Raw genomic sequence first — 19,459 nt, forward strand, 5'->3', positions numbered from 1 at the left:
ACCTCCTTAGGAAGGCCCCCAAGAACTCTTTGGTAAGATCCATGTAAGAATATAATTGTACATAAAACATATTCAGAGCTACTGGATAGAAGTAGGGCTTTAGAAAATAATAGTGTTCAGAGATGATACTAGACCATACAGATAAGACATAAAACATGCTTAAATGTCAAGAATTCGCATTCATTCTAAGAGTTAGTGAGCTCTCCCTGTAGAAACTGCAAGGATACATTGAGGAGATTTGGGGACCTTCCCTGAAGATCAGGAAGCATCTTGATAAGCTAACTTCAGACAGATTATAATCTTGATTTGGAAATTTAATGAGCTAGTCAATAAGCATGGTCATAGACTTATTAAACTAATGGTTGTGGTATATCAAGTAAAGCCTACCATGTTGACCCCACTGTAAATTAAGAAAACAGTTGAAGGAATTAAGAAAACAGTCCCATTTACGGTAGGACCAAGAAGAATAAAATACTTGGGAATAAATTTAACCAAGGAGATAAAAGACCTGCACACTGAATGTTGTAAGACACTGATGAAAGAAATTGAAAAAGACAAAAATAAATGGAAATATATTCCATACTCACAGATTGGAAGAATTAATATTGTTAAAATGTCCATATTACCCAAAGCCATCTACAGATTCAGTGCAATCCCTGTCAAAATGCTGATGGCATTTTTCACAGAAATAGGAAAAAAAATCCCTAAAATTCACTGAAACCATATTGAATCTATTGGATCTCTAATAGCCAAAACAATCTTAAGAAAGAACAAAACTTGGAGGCATCACAATTCCTGATTTGTCTATATTACAAAGCTATAGTAATCAAAACAGTTTGATACTGGCATAAAAACAGACATATAGAACAGAATAGAGAGCCCAGAAATAAACCCACACATATATGATTAATTGATTTATGACAGAGAAGCCAAGAATATGCAATAGGGAAAGGGTAGTCTCTTCAATAAATGGTGATGGGAACACTGGACTGTCACATGAAAAAGAATGAAGCTGGTCTTCTATTGTACATCGTGTACAAAAACCAACTCAAAATGGATTAAAGATTTGAATGTAAGACCCCAAACCATAAAACTCCTAGAAGAAAACATATGGGGTAAGCACATTGACATTGGTCTTGGTGATGAATTTTTGGACTTGACACCAAAAGTAAAAATAAACAAATTAGACTACATCAAATATAAAGACTTCTGCACAGCAAAGGAAACCAATGAAATGAAAAGACAACCTCTGGAATAGTAGAACATATTTACAAATCATATATCTGATAATGGATTAATATCCAAAACATATAAAGAACTCACAACTCAATAGCAAAAAAGATAAACAATCGGATTAGGAAATGGGCAGAAGAACTGAACAGACATTTTTCCAAAGAGGACATACTGATGGACAACAGGTACATTAAAAGGTGCTCAACATCACTAATCCACAGGGAAATGTAAATCAAAACCACAATGAGATGTCACCTCACATCTATTAGAATGGTCATCAGAAGGACAGGAGATAACAAGTTGTGAGGATGTGGAGAAAAGGGAACCCTTGTGCGCTATTCGTGGGAATGTAAGTTGCTGCAGCCACTGTGGAAAAGAGTGTGGAGTTATCTCAAAAAAGTAAAGATAAAACTACCATATGATCTAGCAATGCCACTTCTGGGTATTCATTCAGAGGAAAAGAAATCTGGATCTTGAAGAGATATCTGCACTCCTGTGTTCATTGCAGCAGCACTTTTTACAATAGCCAAGATGTGGAAACAACCTAAATGTCCACCAGTGGATGAATGGTTAACGATGTGTGTGTATGTGTGTGTGTGTGTGTGTGTGTGTACACACACACATGTTATATATATACATACATATATTGTATATCACTTATATGTGGAATCTAAAAAAGCCAAACTCATAGAAACAGAGACAAGAATGGTGGTAGCGAGGACCAGGAGAGTGAGGGAAAAAAGGAGATGTTGAGCTTTCCCTGGTGGCGCAGTGGTTAAGAATCCGCCTGCCAATGCAGGGGACGTGGGTTCGAGCCCTGGTCCGGGAAGATCCCACATGCCACGGAGCAACTAAGCCTGTGCGCCACAACTACTGAGCCTGTGCTCTGGAGCCCACGAGCTGCAACTATTGAGCCCACGTGCCTAGAGCCTGTGCTCCGCAACAAGAGAAGCCACTGCAATGAGAAGCCTGTCTACCACAACAAAGGGTAGCCCCTGCTCACCACAACTAGAGAAAGCCTGTGCGCAGCAATGAAGACCCAACGCAGCCAAAAATAAAATAAATAAATGTATTAGATGTTGGTCAAAGAGTATAAACTTCTAGTTATAAGATGAGTAAGTTCTGGGGATCTAATGTAGAGCATGGTGATTATAGTTAATAATAGTGTGTCATATACTCAGAAGTTGTTAGGAGAGTAGATCTTAAATGTTCTTGCCACAGAAAAGAAATGGTACTTTTGTGGTGTGATGGAGGTGTATTAGCTAAGCTGTGATGGTAATCATTTTGCAATATATAAATGTACCAAATCAACACTCTGTGCACCCTAAATTTACAGTGTTATATGTCAAATATACCTCAACAAAGCTGGGAAAAATAGTCAAATCAGACAAAGCAAATAGGGAGCCCCAAGTGGGGGACTGAATTACGGGTGGTTACATCTTCATCCAAAACTTTGTATAAGTTATTTGGGATAAACTGATCATCAGACATTTCTTTAGGCCTATAATGTAAATTAATTTCAGTATCCTAGGTAACACAGATGAAAGAGTACAAAATTCTCTAATTTGAGTTTTTGTTGAAGATTTATACTGTCACACACTAATCATATGCTGACCTTAATAGTTTGGTTTTGAGCATCTAATGTTGCTATTATCACAAAGAATTTTATAAAATGTGTTCTGTTTCTAGTGCTTTAAATATTCAAACCTATTTTAAAGTCATGATTCAATGAAATACTTTTCAATCCAAATGACTCAAACTTAGTTTAAAACAATCTTATTCCAAGATTGGGATAGAATAATATTTTCATGATCTTACAAGAATAGTAATGATTTTGTATAGTGAATCTCTTATCGGTTTTTAGGGGATTCATTTGAAATTCCCTACTTCTATAATAAGTTAAGGATTTCCTAATGTTTGGTGTATTTTCCTTTGGGGAACATATCTTAGTTATTTTTTATTGTCCTCCTTTTGTTGTATAGTGGTAAAAATTAATAACTTTAAAATTTATTTTATGATTTTTTTTGTTATTGAACTCAAGTTATTTTAAAGATTATGTTGGTAGTAATGTCTGTTTTTAAAATAAGAACTGTTTTAGATATAGCAAAACTATTCTGGGTTAATTACTACATGCAATTTTTATTCTAAAACATCATGCTGTCAGAAAAGTTTTAAGAATAGCCTAAGGAACTCCAGTATACCCTTCTCCCACATTCCCCAATTGTTAATATTTTGCCACATTTGATATGTAATTTTCTTCCATTCCCCCCTTTCCCCTCCCTGTAATTTTTCCTCCTTTCATTCCTACTATATAAGTTTTTTCAGAATTGAGATAAATTGTAGATGTAACTCCCCTTTATCTGTAAATCTTTAGTGTGTGTACTAGATCATATGGTAGTTTTATCTTTAATAAGAGCAAGGACATTTTCTTATGTAATCATGTTTAGTTACCAAAGCCATGAAATTAACATTGACTTAACAGTGTTGTATTACCCGTTGTCTCAGTTAGTGTCCTTCATGGTGTGCAGATGTGAACGAATGAACGAATACATAAGAAACAAATCCTTTGGATCACACCTGGCATCTAGTTGTCATGCCTCTTTAGTCGTTTTTAATCTGGAACATTTCTTCAGTTTACCTTTGCTTTTCATTTTTTTTTTTTTTTTTGCGGTACGCAGGCCCCTCACTGTTGTAGCCTCTCCCATTGCGGAGCACAGGCTCCGGACGCGCAGGCTCAGTGGCCATGGCTCACGGGCCCAGCCGCTCCGCGGCACGTGGGATCTTCCCGGACCGGGGCACGAACCCGTGTCCCCTGCATCGGCAGGCGGACTCTCAACCACTGCGCCACCAGGGAAGCCCTTCTTTTCATTTTTGAAGAGCAAATTACTTTGAGAATGTCCCTCAATTTGGGTTTGTGTGACATTTCTTTGATTAAGGATTTTTCTGGCTTCACATTACAGATTAACAACTGTACAAAACCTGTTTTTTTTCCTCAAAATTTGTAGCATCAAGCGAAACATTTTAAAATTCTTGTTATTTATTTTACGTCTATTGTTTAAATCAGAAAAGAGCACAATAAAGCCAGATGTGACATTTTAACTTTGCTAATAAGAATAATTAAAATATCAACACAAATATCATGCATAAACATTCATCTCACATATGGGATAAATGAAAATATATAGCTTAAAGAAACTGGAGGGTTAGTCCTTTATGCAAAAAAATAAACACGATAACTTCTCTATTTAAAAAAATCCTCCTCTTGATTAAAACCGTAAATGGTTGTTATCAATTGTCTGCTCTACCTGCATATTATTTAATCTCTAGATATAGAATAAGTGTATTTTCTCTTTAACTTTTATGAAAACAGGTGTTAAGTGTGAGAATATGATGGCATAATTGCTTTTTAAGATCCATCATAAGGTTTTCCTTCCTAGCCCGTCATCCCCATCCCAGCACTAATCTCTGCCCAACGATTATGTTTCGGCCATGTAATATAATCAACTTTTACTTCCTTGTTACCCATTTTGCAGATTAACCGAGACTTAGAGTGGCCTATGGGCCAGCTGTCTCCTCTTAGCAGTTGGGGCTTGTTTGGAGAGGAGGGAAAACTGGGCTTTAGTGCTGATCATTTGTGGCTGTTTTTCTGTCTCGCTGCAGATATGTGTGTATCTTTTCTGCTGTTCTGAGGATAGCAGGAAAGTAAACAGCTTTCATACTGCCCATGCAGTAGGTTCCCTGCTTCTAATATGCTTAGCAAAAATGCCCTGTTTTTCTGGATATTAGAAGGCAAAAATGCCAATGGAGTAATGGCCGAGGGAAAACATGACAGGTTGCACTGATAGAAAATCACTTGGGGTACATACATGTCTGTACATGAGGGACATAATGTGCACTTGAGTGACATTCATGTCCAAATGGCTTGAGGAGCAAGTTAAAGGGAAACAAAATATTCATCATGTTTCCTTAGAAAGAACTTGACTCAAGAAACGGTTGAGAGAGTACAGAATCTGGATAGAGTAAGAATCGAAGGTGATAGAAAATTAGCTTCTCCTTTATATCAGAATGAAGAGATCCCCATACTAGTAAGATTTTGGGAAAATTCTCTATAAAGTAGCCTTAAAAATGGTTTTTAAAGAGCAAATTTTTTTAAACATTTTGCTGCCAGAGAATTAAGTTCTCAAAGTTGGAATTAATTTCAGTCTTATGTCAAGAGCCAAATAGATTGATAATGCAATATCAAAGGAAAAGTACAATCTTTCACTTAAATGTTTTTAATGATAATAATGACTTAAGACTTGATAAGAAAGCTGAAAAAGAATATTATTCCCATCTGCAGTTTTCATAAGAAATGAAACTTTCCCATGCAGAATACAGTCTCCTTTAAGACAGGTTCAGAGCAGGGCACGTCAGGAAGTGACTTGAACTTGATTAAAATTTCTCTTCATATATTCAGTCAGCTCCTTATCTTGATTTTTCAAGTAGAAGAAAAATGAGAATTTTAAGCCTTTGTAAAACGTTATGGAAATGTCAAAATCAGTAAACGTTAAAAAGCCAAACGATATAAATCAGTAAGTGACAATTGAGAACCTTCCAGATTTGAGGCAAATAAACGTACTGAATGATCAGATCTAAATGTGCCCAGTTAAGGACTATCTTTGGTTTCCGTGTCTTTTCAAGTGCAACTTTCCCAGGAATATAAATACTGATTCTGATTCACAGAGTGAATTTTATCTTTCAGTTACTTCTGAATTTAAAGTAGGAGGGGCTGTAGTGTGTTTTGGTACTATTTTGTATTTCAAACATCAGAAACAGATTTTATATTGAAGTAGCTGTATTCGTTCACACAAGGTCTTTATTTACTACTCTTGAATTGTTTTGAACCGTATGGATGAAAATAAAATTTTAAGAGCAAAACAAGTATATAAAGATAGTATAGTAAATACGATGTCAATAGTAAATATGTCGTAGTAAATGTGATGCATAGTAAATATGATGTTAATGTTTTGATGTGAGTATCTAATGTTTATTTCTCCCAAATCCATTGATTTTATTTGACCTGTAATTATTCTCTAGGAATATTTTAAGTGTAAAAAGGCTTTTATAATGGGTAGGTATAGGCTTTATTTTGATTTTGATACTGAAATGTATTTACTTTGTATAGTTAACGTACTATCCCTTTGTATCTTTTCAAGTTGTTCTTTCTGTAAGATTCTTTATTATATATATAGTTTTCCTGTTTTTAACATATTAATGATTTTTTTTAAAACACACCTTGTCCTGATAACTATGAGGCTATCTTTTGAGATGGCACAAAGAATGTTAACAATGAATATTAGTCAATTAGGAACTTTAAAAAATCATGTTATTATGGATTTGGAGATTTAAAAATAACATATCTTTTGTATTATGATAATCTTTTAAAAAAATCTCTTACTGATACACTCTGTACTTCCAAAAATTATTTCATCTAATTGAGATATCTGAGATTGCATGTTAAATCTCCAAATTATTATTAAAAATTAATATTTAAAATTATTTTATCATTATTATGTTAATTTGATAATTATTAGAAAAATTTTAAAAATGTGTTGAGAGACAAAGAAAAAAACTGAAGTCTACCTACATTTCCATTGCTCTGCAATAGGCTTTCATGTGTGTAATTGAACATTCTTTAAAAGTGCAATCTTTAAAGGATGCGTTATATTCCAGCCTAATTATGTACCGTTAGATGTTGAACCATTAGATGTTGAACCATTCTTCAAGTGTAATTTAATATTGCTAGCTTGAATGAATAGGTGGATGCTGGAGAAATATTCCAAAATTACAAAAAGAGAAGGAGGAAAAGTTGTAGGACTAGATGAGTCATTTAGTTGTGATTCAAAGAGCTTGTGCCACATGTCTGTTATGCGACATAAAATGAAATGCTGAATTTGATAAAGAACTCTGGCCTCATCTATTTGGAGATGGCCAGTGTAGAGCTGGGGTCCCTAAAGAGGATGACAGAAGGCAGATGGCTTCCTCTTCCGGTGTCCGACATTTTATATGTCATCTCACTGCCTTGCATCAGGTTATACTTGAAGCATTCATTTCCTCCCTGCTGTTTTAGGGGAGCTGAGCAAAAGTTCGTATATCTCAAATGCGTCGGGTTCTGCAACAGTCTCCTTATGCACTCGACGGCTACAATTACGAAGTCAAAGCCGGCATGTACAACTCTTTAATTAAACAATATTGCTTGAATAATATCCCCAGCTGTAGATGTATCGTACAGTACTGTGGAAAAAAACTTCTCTAATGTTGTTTATCTCTACTTCATCTCACAGATGTCGAAGGTTAAAACTCTCTAGTGACTCTCTGAAAATGAATACCGTTTTTTGTGCTGACTTTGTATCGTCAGGATTTGTTACTGTTTGTGAATAAAATGATGCACCCTTAGTGAACATTAAACTATTAATAACATTGAAAATTCTAGTGAAAAACAAAGGGACAAATGAGTTATATTTATTTATTTTTATTTCCTGCTGTTACTGCTTTTCTCCTGTGGTTTAGAATATATAAAGAGATTTTTTAAAAACCCACAAAAAACAAAAAAACAAACCAAAACTCTGAGTCTGCATGACTTTAGTCCTGCTACATTTTTTTCCCTCTATTTCTCAGAATCTGGTTTAGGTTTGTTTCAATATTGAAACAAGTACCGCATAAAAATATTAACAGCTGGTTCCAGGAATCATCTGGAGGGGATGCAGATGCGCTGTTATCATGGATCTTGTTGTGGAACTTTGGTGGAGATACTGTGCCTGTTATGATTAAAGAACTGCTCATTAGCAGTCCTTAAAAATAACAGAAAGAAACATTGGAATATGATGCGCAATTTTGTTTCCTGTTAGAAAGCAGAAGATGAGGATACTGTTCTCACACCTGATGGCACCAGGGAATTTCTGACGTTTGAAGTTCCGCTGAATGATTCAGGATCTGCTGGTCTTGGCGTCAGTGTCAAAGGTAACCGGTCAAAGGAGAACCACGCCGATTTAGGAATCTTCGTCAAGTCCATTATTAATGGAGGAGCAGCATCTAAAGTAAGCAGATGTCAACATTATCAAGCTTATGCTCATTCACAAAAATGTTTAATTACAGCCCTATTCTTATTTTGGAAACATGGAAGCAGTAAGGGCGAATTCTTTCCTCTACCCTCTTAGATCCTGTTCCTGTGACCTGTGAATTAAACTGATAAAAGACAGGTTAACAGGAGAAAATGTTTACAAATTTGATGGATGGGGGCTCCACAGGAAAAGTGAAAACCTAAAGAAGCAGTTAGACTTGGAAGCTTATATACCATTTTAGCAAATGCTGATAAATTGTAGAGTAGGGATTAGACAAAGAAAGAGGGTTCGGACTTCCAGGTGTGGTAAATAGTGGGATGGTAAATGTGTGAAGGAAACCGATGGTAGAAAAGCCTTATTTTGTAGGCTCATCTCAGTGCACCTCTGTCTCTGGTGGTGAGGGTCATTCTCCCCTTCCAGGTTCTGGAGAAGAGAGGGGGCACCTTCACAAGGAGAACCTTATGCCCACATTCAGCCAGACGCAGGGAGGACAGGTCCCCCTTCCTGTGTCTGCCATTTCTCAGTTGCCTTCTGCTAAAATAATCCCCATGCCAAAGTGGCGTGTTTTGGGGTAGCGTATTCTGATACCCTGTAACACTTAAATGTTTTCTGTTTTCTTCCTAATACCCCATCCATGATCAAACAACTAGTGCAATCTCAGTGATCTCTCACCGAGAGGAATTCATATCTTCGACTCCCCGTTTTGGGTCTCACAGAATTCACAGCCCATGGTCATTAGGGTGAAATGGAGGTTATCTCTGCAAAGACTTAGCTCAGGTTCTGGCGCAGAGCTAACCTACTGGAAAGGTTACTCTCTTCCCCTCCCCTCCCATCCCCTCCCATGGGTCACTTCTCCTGTTTCCCAGTCTAGAGAAAATTTCCTGGCTCTCTGTGAAGGGCGCACTTCTCTGCAATTGTCTAATAGCCTGGAGCTTTTGCACGTTGTGAATAACCTCTCTGGGTGTAAATAACCTCTCTGGGTGTCTCTGGAAGCAGGAAAATAATCACTTTGTGTCCTATGAATTAGTATGCTATTTTGGTAAACAGATTATGATAATGACTTGATTTACAAATGTATAAATGATTGAAGTAGACACAGGCTGCAAGGGCCGCTTACACATTATTCTGCTGGTGTTCAGTTGGGCATAATCCATTAGTATTAAAGCCCTTTTCTTTTTGCTCTGTTTTTATTTATTTATTTAACGAAAGGGAAAAGCAGCTTCTTTTATCACAGGCTATTTAATGGCACTTATTTTTAACCTGCCTCCTTCCCAGGATGGGCGGCTTCGGGTGAACGATCAACTGATAGCAGTGAATGGAGAATCCCTGTTGGGCAAGACAAACCAGGATGCCATGGAAACCCTCCGGAGGTCCATGTCCACCGAAGGGAACAAGCGAGGAATGATCCAGCTTATTGTGGCGAGGAGAATAACCAAAGGCACCGAGGTAAAGAATGAGGAAGACAAGAGGCATCTGAAATGGTCGTAGGACCAAGTTCTTCCCTAACATTGGGCCAAGAATGGCAGGTCCAGGGGCTTTACCTTGAAAGACTCAATTATCTTTGCGGGCCACGCCTTCCTGCTCAGAGCCCGCACTTCCTCTTCTGTTCAGCGGTGTTGAACCAGGAGGGAGAAACGTTGAAGTGATTGCTTGTTCCCTTGCTTATCTAAAACGGGTGCCTCTTGTAAAGCCCCTCACAGGGGAGAGTCTGTTTCTCTTGTGACATTGTCAGAAGTGTAAGCCCCCCTTCCTACCCCCGGCCCCCTTTCTCCTTCCCTGTAGGACTGAGTATTTTCCTCCGGAGGGGCTGCCTTTTCAGTGGTATCTCCCGCATAAAGCCACAGTGGGTTCTGCACACGTGCTGCCGTCTGTAATTAGGCAATGGGTGGGAAGGTTTCCTCTCCCAAAGGGTGTGATCATCTGTCTTCCCAAATAGTAAAAACATACCAAGTAGACTTGCATAGCGGGGCATTTGAGAATGTAAAGGGAATTATATACAGATTTGTTAATTAATATTAGAACCTGAAAAAGAGTGTTTTCAAAGAATTTTTATAACGTATGTGCCACCTCTAGGAAACAGGTGGGACCTACTTGCTGAAAGTATAACGTTTGTCGTTTTTGTTTTTATTGATGCTCAACTCCTCACATTTTTAAATCAACTAAGAGAAAATGATTAGCAAATGGTACAAACTGGAAAGTATATCCAGTATATGCTTAGGTGTTTTTCTTAATTTTTTCTTAATTTTAAAATCTGTGTTTAATATATAAAGCAAGCCACCGATGACGGCTCATCTGATCCTTTAATACAATAGGATTTTGCCACATACCCTTGCGCTCAGTGGGTAGTCGGTGGAGAGGTGACCAATTTTTGAAAGTTTACTGACCGTAGACTTATTTTTACACTTGTTTTTATTTTTCCAAATGGAGAGTGGCTTAATGCTAATTAACAAATTAGTTTCCACAACAACAAGAGAACAGTGTCACCTTAACTAAAAACCTCAGAGTGGAAAACTGTGGGAAGTAAAACATTTACTTTCTTATTATAAATATAAATGCTAATCCCTCAGGGTAGGCTATGGGATTGGCTTTCTTGAATGATAATTTTTATTGGTTTCCAAATCATTAACTGATGTTTTTTGTTTTTTTATAAATTTTATTTATTTGGCTGTGTTGGGTCTTCGTTTCTGTGCGAGGGCTTTCTCTAGTTGCGGCGAGCGGGGGCCACTCTTCATCGCGGATTGCGGGCCTCTCATTGTCGCAGCCTCTCCCGTTGCGGAGCACAGGCTCCAGACGCACAGGCTCAGTAGTTGTGGCACACGGGCTTAGCTGCTCCGCGGTATGTGGGATCTTCCCAGACCAGGGCTCGAACCCATGTCCCCTGCATTGGCAGGCGGATTCTCAACCACTGCGCCACCAGGGAAGCCCAACTGATGTTTTTAATGTAGGTCCTCCAAAGAGCTATGTGAAAAATTCTCCACAGTAAGTTCCCAAGACACAGTGTTCTTTATTAGGTCTTTTTCAAAAATGGAATAATTTCATATACCCTAAGACTGTATTCGTGTGACAGATGTTCATTGAGCATCTACTACATTCAGAAAATAAGTTAGATCCTGGGGATAAGGTGGTGAATACAGACAGATGGAGTTCCCTCTCTGGACGTTCTCCTGGACCATAGATCATATTCTTAGTCTCTTTAAAAACAAACTAAAATTTCTCAAAGTTTTCCTTTAGAGAGAAACATTGAAATGTTGTAGGGGGACTTAAAATGTAAGAAACGGACTGAAGGGCAGCATCCTGAATCCAGACGTGTTTTTGTCTGGCTCAGGTGGTTCCCCAAACAAACCTATACCAACCTGAAAACGTTTTGATAAAAGCACTGATTTGATCCCCTGTTGCCCTATAAAACACACAGAATTGGAATCCCACTGCAATATCTCTGTCTCATTCACTTCTGCGTATGAATTTATGTGAATGAAAATGATTTAAGTAAGGGAACAGAGGCAGTAGGCAGTAATAGACTTTAATATTCAATATTCTTTACGGTATCATTTTCATACATTGCTGGTTATTACTATTTCTTAGGATAGAGTAAGCTTATAAAGCAATTATGTCAAAAAAAATCTTATCACGAGTGCTGTGCTCTCTTTGTAATACCAGCGAAAAGCCTTTTGTACTGACAGGGTTTAACTGAAGGATTCTGTGAAGACAGAAGAGCTCATTTCAGCTTCCCATAAGTCTTAAGACATGACTTTGCTGCCGTTGTACTTATATATTACCTTTGCAGAAACATCTCCCTGAATTACTGGAAGGGTACGTGTAAGTTATGTTACCGTAAATATTGATATAAGTATAGGGTGCCTTTTGTACTGACAGGGTTTAACTGAAGGATTCTGTGAAGACAGAAGAGCTCATTTCAGCTTCCCATAAGTCTTAAGACATGACTTTGCTGCCGTTGTACTTATATACTACCTTTGCAGAAACATCTCCCTGAATTACTGGAAGGGTACATGTAAGTTATATTACCGTAAATATTGATATAAGCATAGGGTGTCTTGTCACGGATGAACCTCAGGCCAGAATAATGAGTTCTGTCCTCCTGGGTCCATCTGTCAGCCGTGTGGTCCGGCCTTTGACAATATCACAGAATTATATTTTACTAACTCATCTTTAAATCAAGGGTTTGCATACTTATTTTCAAGCTAGAGAAGATGAAAATTCGCAGAAGAACATCTTTTGTGCTTTGTCACCTCTTCCCTTGCCCTCTTCTATATGTGGGAAGTACTGTCTGTTATCTTAGTATGTTTTCTTCAAAATTGGCAACTCTTGGCACGAAATACCATCTTCCCTTGCACTTCCCTGGTCTTTGTCCCCATACAGCACATTTGAGACATGTTCTAGAAGATGCTTCTCAGTCCCTTCCACTTGACTTCTCAGGAGTCTGTGAACACTGCCTCGTTCTTGAATCCTTTCCTGCCAGCTCTCTCCGTTTTTCTCCTGCTTCTCTCTGGCCCTCTGTCTCCTTTAAGCTTGCTCTCTTCTGCCTGTTCCTTTTTTGGTTAGTATTCCTCAAGGCGTTCTCTGGGCTGTGTCTTCTTCCTCACATGCTCCCTGGGAGACCTTCATTCCTTGGTCTTCAGGTACCACTTTCCTTATGATGAATCCCGTGGTCCTGTTTTCAGCTCAGGACTCTACTCTAGTTCCAGATTCCTCTGTCCAGCCACCCATGGAGATGTCCACTGGTATGTCTCTCAGGCACCTATGCTTTTTCCACCAAAATCCATTCCTCCCTCAGTTCTTCATCTATCTTGTCCTCCTTCCCCCCGAGATAGCTCCACTGTTTCTTTACTTGTAGAAGCTGGAAATCTGGGGTGGCTCTGACCTCTCAAATGCCTTTCCTGTCTCTGTTGCCTCCTCCTCTGGAATCTCTCTCCTCCCTCACTCCTCTCCATCCCCCTGCCCTTACCCCATCCTCTCACCGGGCTCTCTGCTGCAGCTCCCTGAAGGACTTCTCTCTCAACCCATTTTGTCTACACGGCAGTAAGGCACATCTTCCCACAAAACAAACTGACCGTGTCACTTCCGGCCGAAATCTCTTCGGGAGCTTTCCTTCCTTTCCAGGATGGGTGCCAGTCTCCATCATGTGGCCACTAGGACGTGCACAAACCAGCCCCTGTGTCCACCAGCCTGTCCCTTACACGACCTGAAATTTCTCAGATGTCTGATGCTGCCTTTCACCTCTGGATTTTCCACGTGAGTCAGTTCTGCTCCTTGTTCTAGCAAAGTCAGCCTTTAGATTTCAGTATCCTCTCTCCAGAGCCTTTCCGTAGCCCTGGGTACTCACCTTCAGGCAGCAGCTGTCACACCATCATGGTTCCTCTCTGGTTTTCTTTGGTGGGAACTGCAAATTCTGAGATGGCTGGGACCTTGTTCATCTCTCCATCACTGGGGTCCAACCCAAGGCTGACACCTAAACATGGACTGAATGATGAGGGAAATAATCCCAGAGAGTCGAGCCTTTTTAGAAGAAAAAAATTAACTTAGTTACTGTTAGACACTGAAGTTCTAACAAGGCAAGGTAACAGAATTAATATTTTAGCAGTGATTCTGGATTTCCTTCACTTTCCTTAGCTCTAATGCTCTTACTTATTTAAAAACATTCCATAAGCAGTAATTATTTCTTTAAAAAAGAGAGAGAAAAGAAATGGCTTTCCTTTGTTTTGTGCTCCTGAAGGATGGATGAACTTTTTTGGCATCTCTTCCATTGGAAAGAATACATAAAGCAAGAGGCAGAAACATTGGTATCATTGCAAAGGACGAATTTGTTGAGGACTTTGAAGGAGAACTTTGGGAAATGGGTATTGAAAGTCACTCGTGTAGGAGAATTATGATAATTCTAAATGTTCCAAGGAAATTAGTATTTGTAGGAATTACTGCAATTTAACCTAGTTTGCAGTCACTTCATTATATCTTTGTTAGACATGATTTCATATAAAGCCTGCCTTGGTACCAATAGAGAGTAAGACCAGGTAAGTTTTCTCTTAGCCCCCATGCTGAGGAATTTAGTCACCAAGGACTACTTTTTTTTTTAAGAAGAAGAAATAAAACTTTTTATTTCCAGATAACATGATTTCTACGTAAAAAATCCTAAGGAATCTACAAGGCAATTACTTTAGAACAAGTAAGTGAATTTAGCAAGATCATAGGACAGTAGGCCAATGTACAAAATCCATTTTATTTGTATGTACTAGGAATAGACAATTTGACAGTAAAATAAAAATCAATATCATGTACCGAAATATCAAAAATCATAAAATACTTAGGGATAAATTTAACAACACAGATAATCTCTGTACTCGTAATTCTATAAAACGTCACTGAAAAATAAAATAGACCTAAATTAGTGGAGTGATATATGATTAGCAGACTCAGTATCACTGAAGTATCAGTTCTCTCAAATTGGCCTATTGATTTAATAAACTCTCATTAATCATCCCAGCAGGAATTTTTATAGTAGTGGACAAACTGATTACCGATTGGGATTATTAATTTTTATATTATTTATTATTAATGTTATATTATTATTAATATTATTTAATTTATATGAAAATCTAGAACTGGAAAAACTATTCTAGGATGAAAATATCATTGGTTGCTTTTGGGCGGGTTGGGATTGAGTGGGAAATAATAGGAAGGAATTTAATGAGGTGATGGCAATGCCCTTTATCCAGAGAGGGGTGTACATTACATGAGTTTATCAATTTGGCAAAACTCACTGAACTGACCAAGGACTACTTTAAAGTGAATTCTCTCTCTACGTTTAATTCTCTTAGAAAGCTACATTAGAATAGGAAGGGACCTAAGGTATCGTTTATGATTCTCTTTATTTTATATATGAAGAAATAAATACAGAGAAGCCAAATGAGGTGCTTAATGGCTGCAAGGCCAAGGTAGTGGCAGAGTAATTTAGAAGCAAGGCGTCCATCCCTCTTATGCACATGAGAGGGTCTGATTGCCTGTGAGTGTGGGGTTCAAGCAGTTGATACTCTGGCTGTGTTGGGAAGAGGTGGACAGTAAACCCATGAGTCCCAGCGTCAGGCAGGCCATCGCGTTCTGGGTCTGTCACATCCAGGCTTACTTCATCCTCTGGTCAGTGCTATCAGCCACATGGGAACGTGGAGGACGTTAGCTGTGGTTCTGCATGAAAGCAGAACCTGGAACTGAACCCTGAAACTCCAGCCACTCTTCTCCAAAGAAAGCTAGACCCTGTCTTACTGGTCATTGTCCTGTGTTAACTTGTCCTTCGGGTGTTAGTCCTTTCTGCGATGTGTGATTGTCTCGATCAACCTTCTGTTACTTTCAGCCTTGTGCTGTGCTCTTAGCTTTAAAGGCCCGCTTGCACATGGCCTATACGTCTGAGATCTCTAAACCGATTTAAGGAAACTCTGAGTCATTCACTCAGAAATGGATTTATTCATCCAATTATTCACCCAGTGCCTGCTCTGTGCCAGGAATTGGGGATAGAAAAGAATAAGCTTATAAAGACTGAAATATCGGATAATGAGATCCTGCCACTTACTAACTGGGACCCAGGTTTAGGTTTGCTGGAGGGGACTAGGGCCATATCTATGCGAGCTTTTCACCGTTTCTAGTTGAGATGGTGGGATACGTTTTCTTTATGTGAAAGACATGATTCGACCCACTATTGCACACTTATAACAACTTGAGATTTTATTAAGCCCCACAGATATTGTATTCGTTTTTTAAAAGAAACCAATATTTTACCTTTTCCTAGGAAGAGTAGGCCAAATGTGTAATATGAAGCATATGCACTGGACAATATCCAGTTCTTTGTTATTGAATAGCACTTATTATTTTCTGATTGTAAAAGCAATATATGGTCCTTTGAATATCTTTTTAAGAGCGTACTACATTACATTGTTTATAGATATGGGGTAATTCCCAATTTTTGTGTCTTTGTAAATGAAGTTCTGATAAATATTGATCAGCATGAATCTTTATGATTCACCTAACTTATTATTTTGTGAGGATAGTGACCACAAAGTGAAATCGATGGCCTGGTCACAGAATATAGGATATTCTTCGGCCTGTGACATATCTCTCCACGTTACTCTGGGAAGAGACTGGATCACTTTATGCTGATCCCCAGTATGAGTTATCTTGCTGCAACCTAGTTTTCTTTAATGGATGTAAAGGCTTTCCTATTTTCTTAGGGATGGAGTTGAGGGCGTCCCACACAATTGTCCCTACTCGGGACTGAGTTCTGTTGGATGGAAGAACATTTTTTGCAGTTAAAACGACAAAGTGAAAATTGCAGTTCTTTTATTTTGGTGTCTTCTTTGAATTAAGCTTAATTTGATAAGGTTTTTATATGTGGAGATGATCAGAAGGGCCTGGGAGCAGCCCATACTGCAGGAAGGCCAGGCCAGTCTTCCAGGACTGCCCTTCTTGGAGTGGCTAAGCTCCCACTCTGATGATGCGATGCATTCCTCTTTCTTAAACTCAATTGCTTGTAACAAAAAAAACCATCAAAAGATTTAAAACAAAACTCTGTACTCCAATCAGTTTTTTTTTAAGAAATTAAAAGGCATTGTGTCTTCTGTTAAATATTTATGTATTTGGCCATTGATGTCTTCATTTAAATCTGTCTTTTGAGATGCAAATTAGACATGGTTAGGGAGGTGGGGAGGTACAGAAGCTTTCCCATGAAAGTGTTCAAGTACAAGGTTCCTAATGAACAGGCATCTTATTGTTTTTCTCTGGAAAGCCTGCATGTGCTATTTTTAAAATAGAATTTTTATTTGACTTTATAAAATTCTAAAATAGCCTCTTGGGATATTTAGGGATTTCTCATAAAGGTGCTTTATAAAGATTTTATCATCTAGAAAATTGCAGTTATATGCTTCAATTAAATGTATTTGTTAAGCAAACTCGAGGTTGTGTTGTCTGTCTTATGATTAAATAAATTATTGTGTAGGATGCAGGTCTTGTGTGTTGAGACTTGTATAGCAGGTCTCTAATGTATGTGCTCATTAAAAAAATTCACACATGCCTGTTTTTAAAGGGATTGGGTATTTGTTGTGTTTGTTTTTACTTCTCCAAAGTACCTTGGAATTTAGGAATAATGTTCTTTCAGAAAATGTTCTTGTATTTTTTTACATCTAAGACCTGGAATATTTAATTTACTTTTCAGTAAAGCTGTCAGTTGTAAGCTGCAATTTAAAAAAAAAAAAAACTAATAAATCCTCATTTCACAATTTAAACCTTATTGAGTCTAATTCACTAGCGCTGCAAGTTTATTATTCTCCCGCAGTTTGACGTGCCTCCAATTGTAATTGTGTTGACCCTTCAGTGCATTAAATCTCCCCGGTGCTTATCAAACTGGGCGAGATAAGTCTACAATTCGGAACTTCATTAAATATCTCATTTATATTAAACAGATGATAGCTTCTAACAGAAATAATAATTTGTTCAGGTGAAGGAGCCACAGTTGTGGTTTCCTCTGTTTGGAATGTGCAGTCCTCTCTCCACTTTGCTGTGCTCTGCTCCCTGCCTCCACACGGGCCCCTCCACCCCACCCCCCAGCCCTCCCTGTCTCTGGCTGCCGGCCAGCTCCAAAGCATCATAAGATTTTAGTTGGTGGGGTTAACCTCAGAGCCCACACTGGGAGGATTTGTGTGCTTTGTTCCTCCTTGTTTCATGGCTTTACTAGTATAGAGTTCTCACTCATATTATGTTTATGAAGTGTATGACTTTATAAGGCACAGCTGTCTTAAACAACGCCACATACCATTTTAATTCTTGGTGATAGGAATCCACCTATATTCTTTGCTTATCTAGCAGATTCTGTATATTTGCAAAATAGCTACCTTTGCCTGCCTTATTAGAATACTGGGTTTTTTACTTCTGTTTTGTCAATATCCTGTGTAGTTTATTTTCTCTCAGTTACTATCTCATACTTAAGAACACAATGAGAGAATAGGATGATTGTTTCTAATTTCAGCAGAAGAAACTGAGGCTCGGTGTATTGTTGAAGACACCCGAACTGACAAGTGGTCTTTAGGTCTTAGAGAGCGGGTGGTCATTCTCCCCCCACACACACCAAGGTGTGCTGTTAGGTGTATTTATGCACTCTAAGTGTGAAAAGTAGACTTAAATTCTAGCTTCCATTCTGATAATGATAAAGCATGTCTAGCGCAGGGCAACATCGCATAAAGATTTCTGAGTTAAACCATAACTCAGATTGACTTCAACAGGTACTGTCAAGCTGAAAAAAAATAAGCAACAAGGTGAGTGTGATTAAAAAGCCTTTAATCTACATATTTTTCCTCCAGTGGTTGAAATCTGACAGCTTCATGGGAGGCACAGTGTAAAGTGGCACAGAAAGTTGGTCATTAGGCAAAGCTGTCATCGCAAACTATTTTGGTACAGGGTGAAAAGTTCTAGTTCATTTGGTACCCAGTTCGATGCAGACCCTGGGCAAGTTGGGTCTAATTCCCCCATGCTGGTCATGGGCCTCCAGTTCTGACTTTACCTCGCCCCCCCACCCCGCTCTCTGCAGCTGAAGTCACCTGGGAGCCCCTCTGGACCTGAGCTGCCCATTGAAACGGTGTTGGATGATAGAGAACGAAGGATTTCCCACTCCCTCTACAGCGGGCTTGAGGGGCTTGATGAATCGCCCACGAGAAATGCTGCGCTCAGCAGGATAATGGGTGAGTCAGGTAAAACCCTGTTGATCACGTCTTGTTTTTATGCTTTTACTGGTTCACAGAGAGGTTATTAATGTAACATTAATGTAAAGGAGGCCCATGATTTCAAGGGGAAGAGGAGCAGCTTCATTATAATCATTCAGGAAGTGTTAATGTGAAGAGAGGAAGTCAATACATTGATTTTGTTAAGTGAGTTTTGGATCCTGTAACGTGGGAAAGAGAAAAAAGAAGGGGATCACACAGAAGTGTTTTCCAATGATCAAGATATTCTTAGCATGTTTGAGACGATAAGTGAAGCTGTGGTTTTGTTTTTAAATCAACATTTAGTGGCTTATGGCAAGAAGGATTCAAAAGTTACATGTTTACAATAGCACTGTTTGGAGGGAGGGGAAAAATATG

General features: G+C 38.5%; 1 protein-coding gene across 21 annotated transcripts in view; it reads left to right on the forward strand.

Annotated features, from left to right (window-relative positions):
* Positions 1-19,459, forward strand: part of PARD3 (par-3 family cell polarity regulator) — a 676,268-nt gene that overhangs the window by 376,058 nt on the left and 280,751 nt on the right. For 16 of the 21 annotated variants that reach the window (XM_033852393.2, XM_073801602.1, XM_033852392.2 and 13 more), the window contains 3 exons: positions 8,121-8,309; positions 9,609-9,779; positions 18,913-19,072. In XM_033852393.2, the coding sequence (XP_033708284.1) occupies positions 8,121-8,309; positions 9,609-9,779; positions 18,913-19,072 (520 nt within the window). The remainder of the gene's footprint in view (positions 1-8,120; positions 8,310-9,608; positions 9,780-18,912; positions 19,073-19,459) is intronic. The other 5 variants (XM_033852397.2, XM_033852394.2, XM_019933347.3 and 2 more) reach the window with 1 other exon arrangement.

The sequence above is a fragment of the Tursiops truncatus genome, chromosome 2, assembly GCF_011762595.2.
Source record: "Tursiops truncatus isolate mTurTru1 chromosome 2, mTurTru1.mat.Y, whole genome shotgun sequence".
NCBI lineage: Eukaryota > Metazoa > Chordata > Mammalia > Artiodactyla > Delphinidae > Tursiops > Tursiops truncatus.